Raw genomic sequence first — 15,946 nt, 5'->3', positions numbered from 1 at the left:
AGAACTGAACCAGGGGGCTCTGGTTTTGCCTCCCTACAGGAGGGTCAGTCCCCAAAAGCAACTGGGAGGGAAGGTGTCGGAGATGAAGTCCACTTTGAGGGCTGACCCAGTGTTCCAGGGGCTTCTATGGACAGGGCATGCCCACCGAGGGCCAGTGAGCTGTGCCTGGCCCCCGGCCCTTCCTGTGCACGAGAGGGAAGGCTGCAGGCTCCAGGGACTTCAAACGCATCTGGGTAATCCAAACAGGGTGTGGGAGGAGGTCAGCCAGCACAAATGAGAAACATGTGGCGTCCGTTTCCCCACTGCTGGCTGGCTAGCACAGGGTTTCCAGGCAGCGGGAGAAGGCTGTGGGGAGGAGGCCAGGTTGGACCCAGAGAACACACAGCCAGGTGCCCAGATGCAGATATTACGAGCAGGCGGGGGTGGGGTCCAGGTGGGGAGCAGGACTCTGCTAGGCCCAGGAATCAGGGTGACGGATCGGCTCCTCTTCCTAGCAAGTCTTATTCCAAAGGGAAAGACAAATGGATGGAAAATTAGAGGAGGCGACAACGGGAGAAAAGATGCGGTGGAGTGTGGCTATGTGTCTGACCTCAAATATAAGAGAGCTGTGAAAGGCAGGCTAGCTTAACCTGGAAGGATCTAGGCAGTAGGTTTGGACCCATGGGTGGAAATTCTCAGAAAGAAGACGCTTAGCTCAACAGACTCTCCAATAATGAGCACTTTCCAGGAAAATAAGGTAGTGAGCCCTCTGTCACTAGGAGTGTGTAAACAGAACACCCACCTGCCTATGATGCTATAGAGGGATTAGCTTCAGCTTTGGGTGGGTGGCTCAACTAGACAATTTCCATTCTGTGGTTCTGTGAAATCCCAGGGAAGGGTGGGGGAGGAGGAGGATTCTGCACAGAGAAGGGGATTTTTCTCTCCCTGGCTGTATGAGGAGACACGGCAGTGTCTGCAGAGGTGGAGCGGTGGCAGGGGTCTGAGCTGCAGTTAGGAGCCCTGGGGGCTCTGCTCAGCCTGGCCAATGCAGGACTGGTTCTCCCTTGAACCCCAGAAGGCAACGTGCCCCTTCAGTCCTTGGGGTCAGAGGCTGTGAGGCGTGGGTATGTGTGTGTGGAGGGACGGTTGCAGAGAAGGGGAGCCTGGAAGTTAGCAGGAGAAAGGATCTGGGGCTGGCAGCCTAGGGTTGGGGACAGGACACAGGAGGGGGGGCCAGAGGTGTGTGGGGCGTGGGGGGCAGAACAAACGGGAAGCATCAGGAAACACCCCAGGATTCCAGGTGACTTGGTCCTGTTACCCATTCAGTCCACGTCTAGAAGGGGCCGATGGCCTGGGGCTAGAGCCACCAGTGATGATGAAGGGCATCTCTCTGGGTTGGTTTACGCTTCAGGCACTTCTGCTCCATCTGCCTGTCTCCCCAGAGCAGAGGAACTACCCCCAAGACCTACCCATCCATCCATCCTTTACTCTCAGAAGCAGAGCCTTGGCTGCCGTGTGAGGAGGACGGCTTTGCCACAGCAGCGTGAACAAGGCAATGCCCAACGGCTAGGACCAGGACCCGACTGGGGCCCCTCAAAAGCACTAAAGCCTAGACTGGGAAGGAAAAGTTCCGAGCAGTGAGTAAAGAAATGTTCCCCTTAGTGCTAAGCTTGAGGAAGGCAGGAGGCCTCACAGCTGGAAGGTTCTATGCCAATTTCTTCTCCACATACATGCTCACCTGCAGACCGCCACACCTTGCCACAGTCCTTCCTTCGGCCTGTGACTTTACAAGCACTCTCTGGCAAACTGCTGTGCCCCAGGAAGGCTAGTGAGTTGTGTCCTCGTGCTCCGGCTAGGCCTCCGGGGCAGGCTTCAGGAGTGGCTCTGGGCGTGGAGCCTCTGACCTGAGGGTGCTAGGTGAGCCTGCACACATCACCTGTCTCCTCTGGGCATCAGTTCTTTTCTGGAGAACTCACTGTAACTCCTCTTCCCACCCGGACCCCCACCCAGTGCACGGAAGAAAAAGGAATTTCTGCCCTCCCCCTATTCAAAGGGTCCCAGAACACATTCTCTAAACTAAACTCCACCCTCACCACGCCTCCAAAACCCACATCAGCCAACTGGCTTAGGATGGATGGCTTCTTGGACTTCCTTCCCCTCTTCTGTTTGCCCTCAGCCTCTGAGGGTCTAACTGTTGTCATGGCAACCCCTCACAAGGGTCCAGACACCATGAGGAAGTGGGGCTAGGAACTCCAGAGGCCTCGGCTTCTTTACACCCTGACCTTGGGCTGCCTTAGCTGTCTTATTTTGTCCCTTTGCCTAGAGGGTTGAAGAAAGGAAAACTGACTGTGTGGGGGCTCAACAGACTGATTTTGTTTTGAGATCCTTAGGTCCAGGGCTGATAAGGCAGGAAGAGTGGGGTCTGGGATGGTATTGTGTATTGAAATGGCCTGGGACATTTTCAAGGTCTGATCACCTTAATCTGCATCCCCCTCCCCAGCCCTGTAAGTAGGGAAGAGTCATGGGGGTGGGGTCTCTTTCATTCACAAATGGGGAAACTGAGTTCCAGGGGAGGTCACAGAGCTTAGAACTTTTGGACAGGGAACTCAAGATTGCAGCCTCTGACCCTGTCCCCAGTTCCAGGCCTGGTGACATTTCCTCTCAGAGCCAAACTGCTTGATGTCGATTATCATGCCAGGGTCCAAAGGCATCTGATTGCTGGGATTGGCCCATATTTCCCTGGGCACTCACCCCTCAGCCTTCCAAGTTTCCAGGGTTCCCCAGTGGGACCCTAGTTATTTGGCAGCTTCTAAAGCAAAGGAAGGGGTAGGGAGCCTGCCTAGACCATCTGGGTTCCAGCTGATTTCTGGGAAGAGAATGATCAAATTTCAGCTCTTCTCTTTTATTCCAGAAAGGCTCTTATTTGGGGCTGCCTCACTCCTCCTTCCCTCCCCACCCTCCCCAAGAAAGTGGGTCTTGGCAGCTTTTTGGGTCTGGGATGGTGCTAAGGAGTGTGTAACCTTTGACCCTCAGCCTCTCAGGTAGGGAACAAATATTCTGTTTTTACTCAACATCCTGAGGCATCAAGACAGCCGTTCTTCTCCTCAGGAGCCACCCTGCTCTCCAGTGAAGGTCAGTCCTGACAACCTAGAACATCTTCATAGGCTTGGGGAGACTGATCCAGCTCTATTGTCCCCTGGCCCCCAAACACGTCAGTCTACCCTCCACCCCAACTCCCACCTTCACACAGAAGAGAAGTTTTACCTAAAGACAGCAGCTCCCACTCCCTCCCCTCCCCACCACCCTGTGAGGCCAAGCACTGTCCCTCTAGGACCTACCTGCATGCCCCACCCCCACCTTGGTTCTCAAAGCCCTAAACAGTCCAGCATGATTGCCAGACTTTCCACCTCTCTCCACCTACCAGAGATCTTAGCCTCTCAGCCCCTCTATGGGGTCATCAGGGCAGGTTGGTGGCCTATGTCCAGAGACACTTGCTTTGGTCAGGCCCCTCTTGACCTGCTGACTCCCCTTTCTTAATCGGGCCTCCCAAATGAAGCCAGTGCTTAGGAACACAAGGAGAACCTGCCTTCCATCACTAACTTAGAGGTGGCTCTAAGGCCCTAGAGGCTTTTTACTCTGCGTTTCCCCAACTGGGAAGTGGTGGGGAGGGAGGTGTTCTCTCCTTATCTCCAAGGTTGCTGAAAGGCTGCAGCGCCAGTGCGCTTTGGGAATGACAACTGCTGAACAGGAGTAAGGGCCCCCAGCTCAGCTCCCGTCCCCCTCCTGCCCTCCATTCCCATCCCCAGTCAGCTCTAGAACTATCTGTCAGGGTTTCTGAGGTTACTGCCTCTTGAAGAGCAACTAAGAGAGCTTCAACCAGGCAGCCAGGTCCTGGGACGGTGCTGGCTCTTGCAGGCCTGGGGACAGCCCAGATTGGCTAAGTCATTCCAAACAGGTGAAGCCCTGACCTTGAAAAGAGAGCTGTGCCCTCTACTTTTCTGAGTCCCTGACACTCCCTTCCTCTTCCCAGGAGACAGTCAGATACTCAATTCCTCTCCTGAGAACCATCCACACCCGCTTCTTAGTGCTCTTAGTGCCCGGGGAATGTTCCTCCCGGCAGTCTGCCTGCCTGGTGCCTCCTCTGGCCTCAGTCACAATTCAATTATCACCTCCTTAAGCTTAAAGACCTCTCCTTTCCAGTTCTCCTCTAACACAGGGTCCCCTTTCATTTTCTCCATAGCCCTCTCTGTGTCTGGAATTATTTTATTTCTTCATTATCTGTCTCACCCCATTAGACTGTAAGCTCCTTGAGGAGGGCACTCAGCACAGGGGTGGCACACTCCCTTTGCAGGGAGAGGCTGCCCTGTCAGCTTCTGTCCCCCCTCAGCCCCCAATCCCCACTTGTCCCTGCCGAGGCCTTCTGGAGGGGCTCCCCGAGGGAAAAGGCTGCTCTTCCCCTCTTTGCCCTTGTCCTGTCTCCTGACTGTCCCTGCAAAGCCCACACGCGGCCTGCTATGAGAAGCCCCCAATCCAAAGCTCCAAAGGCCTCTTGCCCCAGGTCAGCGGTTCCTCATGCTGGCCACTCGGGGGTCTGGGGATCCTGGGGTGACAAGAGCAGGTCCAACCAGTCTTCTCCAGAGCTGCCAGTCGAACACCCCCACCTTCCATCCACCCCCACCCGCCCCACCGCGTCCAGCCGGTCCCCGGACCGCAGCCCGAGTAGGCCCCGCCCCTTCACACGCGCACGGACACGCCCCTTCCAGCCCCCAGCGGGGCGGGCAGCCTGCCTGGTACCCGGGAAGCTCGGGTCCCTCGGCGCCGGAGGACCCACATCCCAGCCACCGCAACAAGTCCGCGGAGCCAAGGCGGCCCGTTCGGGCTCCAGGCCTTGCCGCCGCCCTCCCATGGTCCCGGCACGACCCGTGCCTGCCCCCGAGGCGCGGCAGCCCTGAGTCCTGCACATCCCGGATCTATCCCTCTCAGGGAGAGGGCTCTCCGGGGAAAGCAAGCGCAGTTCCGGGGCCCGCTCCGGGTTTTTTGCATAGACTCTTCAAGCTCGGAGAACAATGGAGCAGCTCTCTGCGCTTCCTCCGCCCGGGCAAGCTTTGTTCCTTCCTTCCCGCCCGCTCTCGGCTTCTATTAGCCAAAGGGCAAAGGCTTCCCAGTCAACCAGGAGTCTCCGCGCGAAAGCCCAGACCTTTCCACACTCTCCAAAAAAAAAAAAAAAAAAAAAAAGCCAAAACCAAAAAAACCTGGGGGTAGGGTTTTGGGCCCGAGCCTGGGCCGAGGTATAGGACGCACATCCAGATGCGCGCAGCTGGCCGCCCGCCCGCCCCCTGGCCCCAGACGTGTCTCCTTGCCAGAACCCCCACACCCGGGAAATCCGACTCGCGCTCCCATCGGGGATCCACAGAGGAAGTGGAGCCTCAGTTCGGCTCTGGGGCCAAACAGCCCTCACATCTGCTTTCCCCACATCTGTCCTCTAGATCCGGGCTCTCACTGGACTCTCCCCTAGCAATGCTGGATGCTCTCTCACCAAGCACAGAGCACAACACAACTGAGGTCTCCATCAGCCCCAGATTGTGCCATATTAGGATTCTGGGCTTTAAAAATAGAGGAAGCTAATAGGCTCTATTTCTGAGAACGTGTGAGCGCCACACCATTGTCCAGTCTCACCTCAAGCAGGCCAGAGCAGAGCCTGGGCTCCTGCCTGGTGACATCTTTAAGAAGATGCACTTTAGCCACGCGCATCTGGAGGTAGGCCAGCCCTGCACATCTGGGCCCAATGCCCCCTAACAACCTGGCCAAAATCTGGAGAGCCCTCTCGGGAGGAGGAGAAAGAGAAGGGGCTCCGCTCTCCCCCACCTTCCCTTGCAGCTGACCAGGAGAAAGCCAGGGGTGGGGCGGGGAGGCAAGACTTACCCAGCATCTGGCTGAAGAGCAGCTGCTCCAGGTCTCCCAGCACGGTCACCACAAGCTCGGGGTCCACCTTGAGGAAGGCGCGTTCCTCCTGGCCCTTGGCGGAGGGCACCGGCCCGGAGCCCTTTTGCGCCTTGGCCTTGCTGGAGAGCAGCTCGTCGTCCGACTTGCCGTCGTCGCTCACGGCTGCCTCAGGAGCCTTGCTGAGCGGCTTGACCTCGGCGTAGGGGCCGCGCGGGATCCGGCTCGGCTTTCCCAGGCTGGGTGCGAGGGGAGCCAGGGGGGTCTTGGCGCCGCCCGCCGGGCTGCCCTTTGCCTGGAAGAGCGAGTGCTCTGACTTGGACAGCGTCTTGGACATAAGCGGAGCCTCGCGGCCTTTGGACCCCGCCTTGCCCAAGCCCTTGGGCGCCTTGGCCATATCGTCGCTCCACTCGGGCTCATAGAGCTGCAGCTTTTTCTCCGAGTCGGTGAGGAACGAGAGGTTGGTGAGCGACTTCTGCTTGCGCAGGTTGGAGGCGGGCGGCCCGCCGGGGACTCGGCTGTCCACGCTGCCGGACTTGAAGACCTTCAGCTCGGCCGCACTGGCCTTGGCCATGCCGCCACCGCCGCCGGGCGCCTTGGCGCGCTTGGGCAGCATGCCTCTGCCGTCCGCCGCTGCAGCCTTCCTACCGGCGCCCCGAGGCTCGTCCGCGCCCTCGTCCCCGCCGCCGCCGCCGCTCAGCTCCACCTCGGGCTGCACGCTCTTGACGCTGCTGCCCAGCATTCTGCCCGCGAGGAGCGCATGGACGATCCGCGCGTCTGCAGGCACGGCGGGGGCGGGGGCGGAGGGGGGGGGGCGGGAGCGCAGGGAAAAGGAGGCGGGGGAGGGGAGGGGGAGAGAAAGGACGGAAGAAACCGAGGAAGATGGGGAGAGGAAGGGGGAGGAAACGAGGGAGGAGGGAGAAAGGCGAGCGAGGGAGCAGGGGAAAGAAACGCAGGGAAGGAAGCGGGGAAAAGGAAAGAGCGAGGAAACCGTGGAGCGATGGGGCGGGGTCGGAGGGAAAGGGGCGGGGCGGGGAAAATACAAATTAAAATTTACAAATCAATCAAAGGAAGAAAGGAAGCACGGCAGCTCCACGGGCGCTCAGAGGTGCTTCGAGGCCCGGATCCCGGCCCTCCGCCTGCCCGCCTGTCAGTCCTGCGGGCAGAGCACTGCCGGGCAGCGCCCTCGCGGCACTCCGCCCGCCAGCTTGAGTAGAGGCTGCAGGCTGCAGCTCCGAGCGCAGGAAGAAGGGGAGGGGAAGGCGGAGGAGCAAACAGGAGGAGGGGAGGAGTGTGCGCAAGGGAGGGAGGTGGGGGAGAGCGAGCGTGTGTCTATTTCTGGCTCGGGAGGGGGTGGTATTTGCTGCGGAGATCCAGGGGCGGATGAGTAGGGGGTCGGGGGTAGATAAAGGATCCCACCAGTTTTTCTCCTGGCTTTCCACGCGGAGGTGGGACAGGTTCTCCGAGGGCACGGTAATCTCCTGCCGCGCCCAGAGTGTGGGGGGCAGTGGAAAGGATCTCTTGAGGAGATGTGGGGCGCAGGGAAAAGGGACTGAGACCGGGCAGCTCATGATGCAAGAGGAAAGGTGGGCTCGTGGGGTCCGGGAGAGATGTTGGGAGAGGGATAGGGGAGCAGTAGTATCCAGGTTGCTGGTTCCCCCCACCCTCACTCCAAAACGTTGCGGTTTCCCTCCTGGAAACTCCGGGTACCATCTTACTTCAGTCTCGGAGGTTCATGGCCGCCCTCCTGAGGTAGGGGATACTTCCTGAGGTAGGGCAAAGGGGATGGGACTGATGTGGCCGGGGAAAGACAGGCTCAGAACTCACTGGGGAGGGCATGGAGGAAACGACCAACTCTTGGGATCAGGAGACTAGGTTCCCATTCTATTGACTGCATGACCTTGTCAAAGTCATTGTGCCCCTTTGGCTTACTCTCTTCTCTTACAGTGATTATAACACCAGCTTAATGGGCAAAAGGACTTTGGAACCGTACAGCGCTTTGTCAAACCTAGCAAATCAGTTGGAGGCTTAGGACGGGCCCCCTGCCAGGCTGATCTAAAGTGGGACTGCAGAGCAATTTAAAAAGACGACATTTTCCTAGCCCCTTTCCCCCCCTCCCACCTGGGCTCTGGGAAGAAAGATTGGGTCGAAGAGACAGAGACCAAGAGGGTTGGAGCAGGCAGCAGTTTGCCCAGAGCTGTCCCTCAGTAGAGGGCGACACCACCCATTTTCCCACCATGGCTTCCCAAGTCAGCACCAAGCTGCCTGAGCAAATGGTTCTGAGGCAAGAAAGTGAGGGACAGTGGGAACGCAAGCTGGTGCAGCCACTCTGGAAAACAGTAGGGAGGTTCCTCAAAACACTAAAAATAGAACTACCCTAGACCCAGCAACTGCACTACTAGGCATTTATCCACGGGATACAGGTGTGCTGTTTCGAAGGGACACATGCACCCCCATGTTTATAGCAGCACTATCCACAATAGCCAAAGTATGGAAAGAGCCCAAATGTCCGTCGATGGATGAACGGATAAAGAAGATGTGGTATAGATATGCAGTGGAGTATTACATGGCAATCAAAAAGAATGAAATCTTGCCCTTTGCAACTACGTGGATGGAACTGGAGGCTATTATGCTAAGTGAAGTAAGTCAGTCAGAGAAAGACAAACATCATATGACTTCACTCAGAGGAGGACTTTAAGAGACAAAACAGATGAACGTAAGGGAAGGGAAACAAAAATCATATAAAAACAGGGAGGGGGACAAAACAGAAGAGACTCATAAATATGGAGAAAAAACTGAGGGTGGCTGGAGGGGGTGTGGGAGGGGGATGGGCTAAATGGGGGAGGGGCCCTAAGGAATCTACTCCTGAAATCAGGGTTGCACTATATGCTAACTAATTTGGATGTCAAGTTAAAATAATAAGAAAATAAAATAAAATAAAATAAAATAAAATAAAATAAAATAAAATAAAGTAAAGTAAAGTAAAGTAAAGTAAAGTAAAGTAAAGTAAAGTAAAATAAAAAAAGAAAGTGAGGGACAGGAGAGAGCAGAGGGGGTGTCTCTAGAAACAAAGCTTGTTCCAGGAGGGGTAGGCCCCAGATGGAGCCACACACTAGGGACTGCAAAGCCCTAAGAACTCTTTTTTTTTTTTAAGTTTATTTTTTTAGTAAGCTCTACACCCAACATGGGGCTCGAACTCACGACCCTGAGATCAAGACTTGCATACTCTTCCAACTGACCCGGCCAGGCACCCCAAGAACTCTTTGCCAGAACGTGCCAGCTGTCAGATTATCTGCCCACCCCATCCCCAACCTCCCTCTCTCTAGCTTCCTGCCTGTCTCCTTAGACTCTAAAGAACCCTGTGCCTGAGTCTCATGGTTCACCCCCTCTCCTAGCACTAATCATCACAGCCTGCCTGGTGTGAGAGGTATTTGTGTACATGTCTGCCTCCCCCACCAGCACTGGAGCTTTCTGCATGCAGCACCGTGTCTCTCACCACCTTGCATGGAGCATCTGGGTCAGTAAAATGGATTTGGAGGCCCAAGCGCTATACACGGGGCCTGTACCCTGTATGACCCTTGGGTCCTGATAGTGTCCCCAGAACTCTGCCTTCCATAATCCTAGGGCTGGACTGAGATGCCACAAACTCTGCAAGGACAGGGATCATAACTAAGAGGATGTGCTTACCACAGTACCAAGAACACAGAGTTCTCAAGCAGAGGGGTGTTTGGTAAGAAACATGGGCCCTTGGCTGGGCCTCGATTGATACGGAGAAAGATGGAGATTCTGCCCTGAAAGGACTCGGTATCTAACAGGGAATACAAAAGAGACAATACAGATTTGGGGAAACAATCATCCTGACCCTGTGAAAAAGCAATGTCACATACACCAACACATTCATCACAGATAGGCAGACACAGGTCCCTGTACATTAATTACAGGGATGACAAGAGGGAGACTGAACCCTGGAGAGCAGGAACCCTGGCTGTCTCATTCACTGCTGTAATCCCAAAGTCCGGTACTTCCTTAGCAGGTGCTGGATACCTGTGAGTGTAACAATAAGAGACTGCTGGCAGGCAGGACAGGTGGAGGAGGTGGTGAAGGCTTTCTAGAATACTAAGCAGTATAAGTAAGGAAAGGGTTCAGATCAAGAGAGCAGGAAGCAGGAGGTTGTCCAGGCTCACGCCCTGAGGCCTCAAAGGAGCTGAGGAAAGGGGCTGGGTGCAAAAATTTACCAGAAGGTCCAGAGGGCACATGCAGACCGGCCTCGGAGTCTGTGTCCAGCGCTTAGGAAACTCGGGGGTGGAACCAAGGCTTGTGATTTCAGATAGGAAATGACAAGCAATAAAGATCTGGTTCAAGGGACTTAGGCGGTATCATGTCAGAACTTGCCCCGGGCACAGAGAGTGCCCAAAGGAGGAAGCCAGTCTTGAAATTTTCTCTCTGGGCACACGTGAGGTACTCGTGCTCATGCCCAAACACAAGATCCCAGCTCAAGGAAGGGACTGAGCCTGATCGATGGTGCCAAATCTCTGGATAACCACGCCCTTTCTTCCCCCTCCCGCGGGCCACCTTGAATGAAACAGCAAACAATCCATCGCTTTTAAAGTCCTCATCCTTGGGGCGCCTGGGTGGCTCAGTCGGTTAAGCGGCCGACTTCGGCTCAGGTCATGATCTCGCGGTCCATGAGTTCAAGCCCCGCATCGGGCTCTGTGCTGACAGCTCGGAGCCTGGAGCCTGTTTCAGATTCTGTGTCTCCCTCTCTCTGACCCTCCCCTGTTCATGCTCTGTCTGTCTCTCTCTCTCTCAAAAATAAATAAACGTTAAAAAAAATATAAATAAATAAATAAATAAAGTCCTCATCCTCACTCCGAGGTCAATTCCCTAATTTTCAGGACACATACCTAATTCACAGGGGAACCTCACCTTTCCTAAAAATAGCAATTCAAGAATCTGGGGACACTTGTTCTCTGATTGACCAGGTTGCAGTAGCCCTTGCTTGTTGTCTCTAGGTTCTTTCCCTGCACATAGAATCATCTCTTTAGCGGACAAGGAGAGAGTGACTGGTTGCCATCGGACCAAAGAAACATTATTTTGGCTGTGGTCCGTTCCACCCAGTGCATCCTGCTGCAGGCAAACTTGACACGTTCTCCCCGAGGTTCATTTGGCCTCTGTCTCTGGTAGGTTTGTAGCTTTGCTCCTGGAAAATTAATCTTCAGGACTGCCATGAAGCGCTTTCCCACTTGTTGCTCTGTCACCTGCACGTCCTTGTCCCCAGAGGCCCACTGCCCCTGATCCTCCTTTCTTCCAGTCATCTTCCACCCTCTCTGGTTCCTGTATTCCAGCCTGGTCTGATCCTCCTCTTTATTCCTCTGTGTTCCTGTGCCTCCTCTCGAGGGATATCCTGTGCCCCAAACCCCAAGTCCTTTCTTTTCCTTCAATAAGCAGCTCCTGAAACTCTGCCTCCTTCAAGAAGATTGTCCAGAAGTGAGGCGCTTGCCCCCCTCCGCCCTCCCCTCTAACTCACTCCTGCATGAGAGGCCACCTGTCAGCTTATGAGATAGAAAACACCTTCCATGCTCATCTCATGAGTTAATTCAGTGCTAATCCCCTTGAGTGCTAGTCCTCTCTCATCCGCCTGGTACTGCTCATCTTCCCGCCGCCACTCTCTAAAGGGCAGGGCCATGGCCATGTGGTAGCCTCTTTAAATAGCCATCTTGGGATTAAGCAACGAACTTCGGCTCAGGTCATGATCTCACGGTTCATGGATTCGAGCCCCGCATCAGGCTCTGTGCTGACAGCTCAGAGCCTGAATCTTGCTTCAGATTCTGTCTCTCTCTCTCTCGCTCTCTCTGCCCCTCCCCCCACTCACGCTCTTTCTCACTCTCAAAAATAAATAAAATATTCCTTAAAAATTAAAAAAAAAATGTCACCTTGGCATCTTGGAACTTTCAGACGCTCCCTAATGCGACCTTTCCCTCTATCTGGTTCTTTTTTGATTCCTTTCACATCCCTTGAGTTTCCCACCATCCTCTACTGCAGTGGGAGCCTCTGCTGCCGTGGCAACAGCCATTCCAGCATCAGTCGATAAAGCCAATATGTGCAGAATGTTTCCTAGAGTGATTCCTAAAAAGAGAGGGACCTGCCCTGTCACACCATCCCCAAACCCGCCCCGAGCCCCTCCCACTCTGCCATTTCCTCTTTCCCCAGCTGCAGAACAGATAGGCTGGCGATGGTCCGATGAGAGAGATCCTATGTGATGAGGGAGAGGCCTGGCTGGGCAGGAAGTGGGTATTGGTGATGTCAGTGCCCTGTGGAGGGCAACTGGATCCTGCCCAGTCTCCAAAGAGGAGGTGGGAAAAGAGGCTGGTTTGGAATCATGAAAGTCCCCAGGTCCCAGCTCCCCAGAAGCACTCGCCATCCCACTCCTCTATCTCCAAAGGTAATGGCAGTTTCTGTGATGGGGTGGGATGAGTGATTTGACCACATGTGTTGACCAAGAACTTAAAGCAATCTGGGGAATGAAGATATAGGCAGACAGCCAAGGAAAGGCTTGCTGTGTGATTTTACATTCTCACACCATGTGCCGGGAAACAGATGCAATCCAGGTTGTCTGTGGGGGGTCTCCTACCCATTGGACTGGGGAGAGAGGAGAGAAGAAGGTAGAAAGAAGAGCTTAGGCTGCCTCTGCCGTGCTGACCTTGAAAGGTGACCTTGGGAGAAGAGGGGATCTGAGGGAGGGGATAGTGGGCAGGTGAGTCCACACGTGGCTCCCCCAAGGGCCCAGTCAGAGCAGGGAGGAGGGAAGAGTTTTCTTGATATGAGCTCACAGTCATGATCTGGAGAGCAAAGGCTAGGCGCCTAGTCACATGGCTCTGCAAGCCTAGCCCACCCACCTGGGGCCAGGCCAACAGAGTGACAAGCACCCTCTTTAAGTCTTCCCTGCTCAGATCCCTGGGATGAGGTTGTTTTCATCACCTCCCTAGCAGATTCCAATACCGATGTCTCTGTGGAAAGTCCTCCAGCATTGCTCCTCACCTCCTTCTGCCCTTTTCTCTGCCGTGTCACCCCCCTACGTCATTTCACCCATCAGTAGGGACCTCCGGGACGCTCAAAATGTGCACAAGGCCAGGCTGGAGGCTGCTGGCCTAGCTGATGCTCAGCACAGTCTTGTCTGCGTCCAGAGAACCAGCTCCCCATTGCTCACCTCCTGTTCAGTGCCTTCCATATGCCAGCCATGAGGAGTGGTGGAGGACAGACCCAAATGCCTGCCCTCGTGGAACTCCCATTCTAAGGGAGACACAGGCATAAATTAGACAGCAATGTTAGCTACTGCAAAGTTCTTAGGAATAAAACAAAGCAGGAAGGGGAATATGAAATATCCAGGAGCAGGGGTTGAATTTTCGATATGATGGCCAAAGAAGACTTCAGTAAGAAGGTGACATTTGAGTAAAACTCTGAAGGAAGAGAAGGAGCAATTTATATGGCTATCTGGGGGAGGAATGTCCAGGCAGAGGGAACAGCCCAAGCAAATGCCCTGTGGGAGAACGCGCCTGGCCCATCAGAACGACTGCAAGGAGACCAGCGTGGCTGGAAAGGAAGGAGGGGACCGTGACGGGCAGTGAGGTCCGAGATGTAACTGGAGGGCAGTGCGTGGAGGGCCTTCTAGGTCATTACGAGGACGTGGCATTTTACTCTGAGTAGGATGGAGAGTCACTGGCAGGTTTGGAGCAGAGGGGTGACATGACCTGGCTTCCCCCGTCAAAAGGGTCACTTTGGCTGCTGTGCTGGGCCCATGGGCAAAAGCAGTCACAACAACCGAGGTGAGAGAGGACAGTGGCTTGGAAGTGGGTGGTGACTCTGGTTATATTTTGAAGCCATTAGCATTTGCTGATAGACCGGGAGTGGGTGTGTGGGACTGGTAGGAATTGAACTTATCCCAAGGATTTTGGCCCGGACAATCCTAAGACTGGACTTGCCATCAATCACAAGGGAAGACTTTAGAAGCAGCCGGTTTTAGAAAAAGGATTGGAGTCTTCTGTTCTCCCTGGCCCTTCCCGAGGCCAGATGGAACCTCTAGGACGCCTTCTCCGACCCTCTCCACACAGTTCGCCGCAGCCACTTTAATAACTTCCTAACCTCCAGCGCCAACGTTTTTTCTTCGCTCATTTGTGTTTCCCAAGGGTCCATCTTTGGTTGGGTCTACTGATGATGGATTTTTTCTCAAAACCCATCACAGCTCTTTGCACATAGTGGGCTCTCAGAAATAGCTCGAAGATGACGACTGATTAAGTGAATGAATGCGTGACTCAGAACAGATGTGTGGGGGATTGTAAACAGCGGTGACCTCTCAATACCCTGTGGCGAGAGACACTGCAGCTGGTGTGCTGGAATGGGAACCAGGCCCTGGGATGATGGCCCGGCAGCGTCTTTTCTTCCTTCTCTGCAGCCCTTGGGCCACAGGGAGGCCAGCAGACCCTCTCTTTGCCCCTTCAAGGGAAGCTCCGATTCTTCAGGGGAATGACCTTGGGACATAGCACAACTGAGGCCCTCTCCTTCCCGACATCTCTACCTCTGCTCTACTCGGAGGCATGGGGAGAATTTTGCTACACCTCTGGGAGACAGAGGCAAGAGTAGACCAGGTGTCCTCAGAGCCCAGGCTCCCCAACACATGTGACAGTCCCCACTGGAATTTGAGATCCACCCTTCACTGCCATCTGCAGAAGAAAAGGGCCAGTAGGCATAGTGGTCCAACCTGGATGTGCCAGCTTACTCACACCTCCAAGGTCCTAATCCAGGAAGCCTTTCCAGATTGATCCACTTGCCTCCTCCCAGCCTGGGCGCTACCTTTGCTTTGCCAAGGCATTGGTAGTTGTGCCATTTCTATAGATCCTGCAAGGCCCTGGCTTGGCCTCTCTGGTCCCCAGGAAGCTCTCTGAGCCCAAGGGTTGGAAATTTTTCTTCTGGGCCACAAGGCCAGGAGTGTAAGCTCGGAAGAGATTTGCTATTTGCCTGCCTGTTGGAGAAAGTGAGGCGCAACAAACCAAAGGCTGGGAGTGGAGCCACAGGCCTTAGTCTACCCTCTGGCCTATCTCAGGGAGAGAGAGCTTCTAGGAGGGTAGAAAGGCTGAGATTCTAAACTGTAGAGTTCCTCAGCATTCACAGCAGCCTGGATGCATCTCCCATAAGCCTCTATGGCAACAGGATGGGGATGCAGCAGGCAGGAGCCTACCTGTTCTGTGAAACGGGAGGGGCAGACAGTAGGCCCTGGGAAGTCACCTCTTATCATACAAGGAAACAGGACCCGAGCGTGAAGCCCAGTGTGCCCGGTTGCAGGACAGGGCTCTCCAAGGCTGAAACCTGGTGGTCTAGAGGCCAATGAGGACCTCACACAGCACTCAAGGCCTTCGCCACTCTGGCTCCACTGCCTGGTAACCTTGCCTTTTCATGCTCTTCTGCCTGCCGTCTGGTCCAGGCCTAGTCCCACCCCTGCTCCCTGTAACCTGGAAGCCCACTGAACCTGAGGTCTTCATGGGGGTCTAGGAGTGCAGCCACATTAAAACTGGCCCACAGAATCCTGGGAGTGGGGACAAGGTCAAAGGATTACTCCCGTGGTGATCTACAGCGCCACCTGTCCCTTGATAGTTCACCTCATGACCTTTGTCCTGAGGTCACTTCCAGTGGACTTGGCAATACCAAAAAGTCCAGGATCCCTGTGGAACCTCCCTATTCTCAAGTCTTGGGGGTCCCGATTCTCTTCTTGACTTGCTGGGTGGTCTTAAGAGAAAGCTTACATTCCCCATGTAATGAAATGTGTTCTCATTGGTCACGTAAGAAATTAGGTGGAAAAGCTCTACTCCCTCTGCTCATGGCCTTAGAGCAGGGGAAGGCCGAAGGAAAGCACCTAAGCTAGAGTACTCTGAAATGGCACTCATTTAAATTTTTTTAAATGTCTGTTTATTTTTGAGAGAGAGACAGAGACAGAGTGCGAGCAGGGGAGGGGCAGAGAGAGAGGGAGACACAGAAT

At 54.7% G+C, this 15,946-nt stretch overlaps 1 protein-coding gene across 5 annotated transcripts in view; it reads right to left on the bottom strand.

The window, feature by feature from the left end:
- NAV1 (neuron navigator 1) overlaps positions 1-15,946 on the bottom strand; it is a 244,512-nt gene that overhangs the window by 141,547 nt on the left and 87,019 nt on the right. For all 5 annotated transcript variants that reach the window (XM_042925779.1, XM_042925777.1, XM_042925778.1 and 2 more), the window contains exon 4: positions 5,902-6,696. In XM_042925779.1, coding sequence (XP_042781713.1) covers positions 5,902-6,696 — 795 coding nt within the window. The remainder of the gene's footprint in view (positions 1-5,901; positions 6,697-15,946) is intronic.

This window comes from Panthera leo, chromosome F3 (genome assembly GCF_018350215.1).
Source record: "Panthera leo isolate Ple1 chromosome F3, P.leo_Ple1_pat1.1, whole genome shotgun sequence".
NCBI lineage: Eukaryota > Metazoa > Chordata > Mammalia > Carnivora > Felidae > Panthera > Panthera leo.
Note: the sequence above shows the minus strand (reverse complement) of the source record. Positions and strands in the feature narration are given on the sequence as shown.